At 39.0% G+C, this 7,072-nt stretch overlaps 1 protein-coding gene across 1 annotated transcript in view; it reads left to right on the top strand.

The window, feature by feature from the left end:
- Positions 1-7,072, top strand: part of arap2 (ArfGAP with RhoGAP domain, ankyrin repeat and PH domain 2) — a gene marked incomplete at its 5' end in the record, with an annotated part of 96,083 nt that overhangs the window by 57,482 nt on the left and 31,529 nt on the right. Inside the window, 1 exon segment of the mRNA XM_014018386.1 lies at positions 4,755-4,832. Coding sequence (XP_013873840.1) covers positions 4,755-4,832 — 78 coding nt within the window.

The raw sequence follows: 7,072 nt of genomic DNA, 5'->3' as shown, positions 1-7,072 counted from the left end.
GGAAAAGCCCAAGAACAATCTACCGTATACGTGGATTGGTATCTTGATTTTGCAGAAATACAGTATATAACCTGCAAAAAATAAGGAATCACCTTGCTTTTTTCAATTCAATTCAATTCAAAAATACTTTATTGATCCCAGAGGGAAATTAGGTTTTATGTTATTTAATTTTATGTTATTTAACACATTTATTGTGTTGTATGATGACATTGACTGGTCATCTGTTATTTTTACGCACATTKTACCTTAGAAGCTGACCTTTTCTATTAGTTTCAACTTCTTTGCTCTTTTATTTGAACTTTTTWAACTGTACTCTACCACCAGTAGCAAGGCTTTGTAACAGCCTGGGCACATTAAACATCCCYGTTGCTTTTCTTCAGTGTCAGATTTGTTTATCCGTCTCCTAAAGCCCGTGATTGAAACCTTGTAAAACTTGTAGCACACACAGTCTGATTTACTCGACCTTCTGCGTTGCAGACACAGTGACAGATCAACCGAATATGCAGATAATATGTTGCATATTTAAAGCGAGCTGCAGGCATGACTTTATTTACACTCTTTTTACTTCAACCATCTGGGGAGCAGAACAGTCTTTGCCAAATCTACACAACAGGCTTGACTTTGCTGATGTGTGGACGGGCGGGAGGGGTTGGTGCGGGATCAGTTTTACCCTTGGAGAGCTGCCTGGCTTTATGGGATAGACAGCACAGAGAGCGACTCCTAATTCCCTACGGAACGCCTGGCTCTCTCTTGTTCAGGCAATAAAGTAGAGGCATTTGCTCCAAATCGGTTCGGGACGCCGTCATCCGCATGACAAATAGCCATTAAGCCCAACCAATCATAAACCCCCAATGCCAGTTGAATACACTCGCAGTGACATAAAAAGAGTGAGACGTCTCGCTAATTAAAGCGCCTGGTTCTGCGCTGGGCTGTCGTCGCCGGGGCCCATTATCAGGTCTAAACACGCACACGATGAAATTTGCGAGGCCCCCACAATCTTCTCTGCCACTCGTATAACTTGAACAAAGCAAATTGTTCTTTGAAAATGATAATGAAGTTTAAAAAATAAGTTGGAAGAAGAAATGTCATTTCCCACATAGAGTTTTGTTAAAAAATGGAGTATTGTCTCGATGCTGAGCGGTGTCGAATGCTTCAAGCCAACTTTCTTTTCTGAAATCACTCTTAGAAGGCTTTGTAGTGTCGTTTTACTGAAACGTGGTTTAAAGTTGGCATCAGAAGTTTACATACACTCATCATGAGCTTTTAATAATTATTTTTTTCAAACCTTCTTTCTTCACAGTGGAATGATTATACAGCACCATTAGTATGATTATACAGCTCCAGTCAATTCTGAAAACAAGAATTGAGTACACGAGTTTGTAATCATAATGGATTTTTCTAATCTGTACAGGGTCACAATTATACAGACATGCTCAAATATACAGTGTACCAGGGCTTTTCAACTAGTCACATTTGGCTCGCCAATGAGCCCCACCCATGCCAAAAAAACTTTATTTTAAATTTAATCTGTATAAAAATCAATTGTTAGTTTCAAATTTACAATTTAATGCAACTAAATGAACAGATAAAAGATAATAGTACTTGGTATTTTACATAATACTGTATCAGGGAACCCCACCCTCCCATCCCAGCTGTTGGCTGTAAGTGTAGCCCCTCAACAATTCAGTTAGGTATTCCTGTAGTATACTTCCTACAAAATCTTAAAAGAAGTACTGCTGAAACCTCTGAATATCACTTACTTTGACCTTTTAAAGGGATCCATGATTACCGGTAGTTGTAACATTAGACTTTATTTAATAAACAAATTTTTTAACTGTAAAATAAAGACTGTAAAAATACTGTAGGCTGTTTAGTTTTTTATCATTTTTAAACTAAAAGTTTAAAATATATTACACGGATGGGGTCATTTTATTTACACACAAAGCATTCTGGGTAAATGATGACGGGGATAGGTCCTCGGTGCGAGGCTGCTAGCGAGCTATACCCACCATGAAGGTTAACCTTGGACAATATCTGACGATCGGCTCTTTTAAATGAAACCAGAGAGCGTTGACAGAGAGGAGAAGGTAGAAATGACTCAGCCTGTAACTGAAAATATAGATGGAGGACAACAGAGCTGCTTCATGGAAGAAGAACCTCAGCTTTGCCTGTTAGCTTTAGCATTAGCCCAGATGTTATCACCATATATATATGTATTCGCTCAACGCTACACATTCTCCTCTCGTCACTGAGGTCCTCCATTCACATGACAGAGGGGAGAACGCAAAAGTAACTCAGCCTGCTGAAAATATGGATGGAGGACCTCAGTTTAGCTTGTTTGTCACGCTAGCACAGAGCTAATACATATAAGGCAATATAGCATCAGTGCTAGCACAAAGGCTAACAGGCTAAGCTGAGGTTCTTCTTCCATGAAGCAGCTCTGTTGTCCTCCATCCACATTTGCAGTTACAGGCTGAGTCATTTCTACCTTCTCCTCTCTATCAACGCTCTCTGGTTTCATTTAAGAATCGATCATCAGAAATTGTCCAAGATTAATCTTCAGGGTGGATATAGCTCGCTCACACCGAGAACCTATCCATGTCATCATTTACCCAGAATGCTTTGTGTGTAAATTTACAAAATTAAACAGCCTACAGTATTTTTATAGTCTTTATTTTACAGTTAAAATATATGTTTATCAAATAGTCTGTTACAACTAATCAGGGATCCCTTTAAGGACTAACTTCTTACTGGTGATCATGAATGACTTTCGCTGGTGGATTTTCTTTGCCAACATGAAAGAAGTTTGTTTAAAAGCACCCATTGGGTTGAGCAATACTCATCTGTCAGGCTCAGATAAAAATAAGTGGGCCGAGATGTTTGGGGACACTCCAGGAACCACCAAGACTCAAGCTTACCAATGTTGCTAGTGTTCAAGCTGCCCCACGTGGACATCCCAAATACCTTATATGGGAAAACTTTATCACAGAAAAGACAAAGAATGAGTTATTTGGCCAAAGTCCCAAAAAGTATGTTTGAAGATGTCAATGTAAGCCTATCAAACCAAGGAAGCCTCATAATGTGGTACTGATGCACTACACAAAGTGGATGTATTATTGAGGGAAGAGGTCCACATAGAAGTTCTTCATCTCCACCTTGCATCAAGAGCTAGATGGTTGAAATTTGGATGCAACCCTGTGTACTGACAGGACAATGATCCCGAACACATGTCAGAACTTGTTTTTGTCTACTGAGGTAGACTGACACCAAGCTTCTGTGATATCCTTCCCAAAGCCCCAACCTCAAACCTGTTAAAATATTGTGGTCTGTGTCTAAAACCTGGGTCCTCACCAAGAAACCAATCAATTTAAATTAACTCTACCAATTCTACCAAGAAGTATGCAGTCAGATTTATGACCAAATCTTGTTGATAGCTACAAAAAGCATGTGGTCAGTGGGGGATTTTGTAAGGGATATTTGGCAAAATATTAATGAAGGCAAATCAGGGGTCTTGTTAACTGAACATTTTCTGTATTTGACTGTTTTGACGGAAAAATCTGAAGGCCATCTGTCTTTTTGACAGATTGCAATTTACATCCCTGTCCAGATGGTTGCAAGTTAGCATATTAATTATCTGTTCTCTCATTTGATGCATGACCTTGGTGGCTTCACTTAAGAATATGTCACAGCAGCTGAGTGTCCGAAGTTTGTTCAAAACACTCAAGAACAATGATGGCGTTAAGAAAAGCAGTGGGAAAAAAAGTGTGGCAGAAGAGCTCAAATTCATCCTCCAGAACAACATCAAGACAACCATAACCATGAGAAGTCATCTGTCCTAAGCAATCATGACAATAACCACTGTAGCAAGCCCCAGGAGGTTAGGTACCATGGACAGCTCCAGACTCAGAACCAGTGTAGAGGGGCTTTGGTACCACGGACAGCTCCAGACCCAGGAACAGTGTAAGGGGGTTTGTTACCACGGACAGCTGTAGTAAAACAAACACACTAAACCAAACAMAAGATACTTTTCCCATGGGCTTCAGGGGTTAAAATGACATAAATAGTTTTTTTAAAACAGCATGGGTTTATGAGGGGGTCATTGGAAAATATTCACCCTTGTAAGTGGTCCCCAGACCCAAAATGTTTGAGAATCCATGGCTTAAGACATTTGATTATGCATTAGTGGACCAGGAGAAAGGTGTAAGACTGTACGTTCACGACAGGTGATCTGTTCATATATTAAGTACAAAGGTTTAATGCCATTATTTATATGGGTTATTGGGACCACAGTCAATTTTTTTTGYTACTGCAGAGAAAAAGTTACGTGTTCATGTGGTTGATGTGGATTATCTGTTCAGCTTGTTCTGACTGAATATTCATTAAAATGAATGTTGAATGTTTATCAATTTTAAAAATAAGGTGATGTGTAAAATCAGATTGACTGGAATTTTTTTTATCCTGTCAGTCGAAACAACAAACAGTACAAGTGTAGTGCAACATCTGGGGCAGATGTACATAATTGGACATGAATATAATTTTAACCTTTTTGGGTAGGAACAATCTCCAATAAATTCACACTTGTGTACCAAATTTTTATTCTTGAAAATTGTTGAAATCTTAGGTTCAAATCAGTCGTTTAAAGCCCCACATAATGACATTTATGTTAAAGTGAATGTAAATGTCTGACTGCAAATGCATGCAACCAGAATGTTTTGTGCTCTGAGTTCTGACATGTATGTTTCTGTGTCCAACAGGTCAACGTAGACCAGGTGCAACAGATGGAGAGGGAGAATAGCTTCATTACACGCTGGAATGAAAAAAAGGACACTTCGGTAAGTCAACCCACATAACCTGAACGGAGATGTATTTCTGTGTGAGTGTGCTCACATTGATTTGCYTGCACGCATCAGGGACTCAAACGTTGGCTTCATTTGAGCAGAATTTTCGCTTTATTTTTTTCTTTTTTTTTCCCTGGCAGAATCRAGGGGTGGGAGAAGCAGGGCTTTGTACTTGTTGACCTTTACAGCAGGTACTTTATGCCTGAACGACGAGAAAAACACTCAGTTCGGATAACTAGGTAGAAAATTAAATCCCATGGCGCCACTGTTGTTGAAATCTAAAATAAGCTGTTTATGATGGCTCCTTTCTGCCTCCATCCAACATGTTTCATAGCATGTCTGCTGTTTTCAGTCCTGAGGGTTACTCAGTGGAAAGCTGGTGCTATTATAAAGCTCATCATGCTGAACATTGGTGACGTTTAGATAATGGTTTTGAATTTGCTGGTTTAGAGTTATCTTTTTTCCTTAAATAAGAAGCATTATTTACAGAATTTGCTCGTCAATGGGGAGATTTTTGTACAAAATTATAATCTYTATTTGGATAATACAGTTTTTATATTAAGGATGGTTTAGCACAATGTCGCTAATTCTTGATTTAATGACACATTAATCATCATATTTTAATTTTAATTTATTTCTATCAGTTATGACTACTTAGTGCCGTCTGTTGTGAAGGCCAGTGCTAACTTCTCCATCTGTAGGGGTCAAGGAACACCAGCCAATGAGCCGTCGTGGCAAATGCTCATTTGTTGGCAAAAAGTTGAAAGCTGTACTRTTCTTTGTTCATCCACTTTATTGGAAATGCCTTCTGGTGGCTCTCTGAGTTTGGAAATAATACAAAGAAAAGTTYAAAGCTTAAAATGTAATTTTCCACCCACAGATTTACAAAGGTTGCACTTAGTAGTGTTTGCTTTCATTTTATTTAAAGACAGTGTATCTAAATGTTATATAAGCTGTTAGGGCTGGGCGGTATGACCTCAAATTCATATCACRGTATAAATTGAATCCCTTCACTGTAACGGTATATATCGCGGTAGAAAATTATCATAAAAAGTAAAGATAATGTAATTTTTAGAGCTTTTTTTGCAGAAAACTAATCTTAATCAAACCCAGCATTTTTGCTTTATTATCAGCCTGCCATACAATGAGCTTCTGCCTGCTGAACTTATCAGCTGCTGCTCTGTTGCGTGTCTTCATCATCAGAGCAGAAACCGACTTTACATTAGCAAGATGGATTTATGACTGAACGAACGTCAATGTCTTTTTTTATCCTCTCTGTGGGTAACAATACATAAAAACAAGTTTTTTCTCCGACAACTCGGGTGTGAAAAACCTGTTGTTATTAAAGCTTCGCTCTCTGCGACGTGGAGGGAGAGAGGAAAGAAATGATCCTGACGTAACTTTTCTACAGCGGGAGGGGGAAATTTTGAGGATTTATTGTCTTTACGCATTTTAAAACGCTATAATTTTTTCATTTTATTTCGAACTCCTCCTGCCCAGTTGTCTCTGCACTCGCAGCCCTGTTCACACAGGTGCGATGACGTAATGACGACAGGACGGTAGAGTAAAAATTTCTACCGTAGGCCAACTTCATACCGTTTCTACCGTCTACCGCATATACCGCATATAAGCTGTCAAATAAATTATTACTTTAGCAAACTTTTCATCTTTGKTCTACTGATAAGTGATTGTAAATACAGATGTCCTTGGCAGGAAAGGATACTCAGATGCATCCTTCATTTTTGAGATTTTGTGGGCTGCATTTGAAGGAGCCTACAAATTAGGGCAGCCTGTGGCACGGCGCAGTGGTGTTTRTGGCCAACAAATGCACACTCAGGAGGATACATAGCTAGACAAAAAAGTGGCCAAAGCTAATGTCAAACTGCTAATATAAGGCATATTGTTCAGTTCCGCAATGTGCCAGTAAAAACAATGTACTCCATACATACTTGGGTTTTGATTTTGAACATGTCACCTTTTACACATCCTGCGTCAGACCTTTCACTCATGGTGTCAGTTTTACGCCATCAGCGTGCTTAACTTTAACACAGATATCAAACCAAACCTAAATGTGTAATGTGACAAACACAAGTCAGCACAATTCCAAATGTTTTATCGCTGATAAAAACATGCGTGTCTCACTTAGAGATGAGTTTGGAGAAAATGGATTATTTCAGTAAAACCAGGAGGCGGAGCTACAACTCTGCTGACTGACAGACAGGAAGGGCTAGACG

The sequence above is a fragment of the Austrofundulus limnaeus genome, unplaced genomic scaffold, assembly GCF_001266775.1.
Source record: "Austrofundulus limnaeus strain Quisiro unplaced genomic scaffold, Austrofundulus_limnaeus-1.0 Scaffold191, whole genome shotgun sequence".
Lineage (NCBI taxonomy): Eukaryota > Metazoa > Chordata > Actinopteri > Cyprinodontiformes > Rivulidae > Austrofundulus > Austrofundulus limnaeus.
This window is presented reverse-complemented; position numbering and strand designations above follow the sequence as displayed.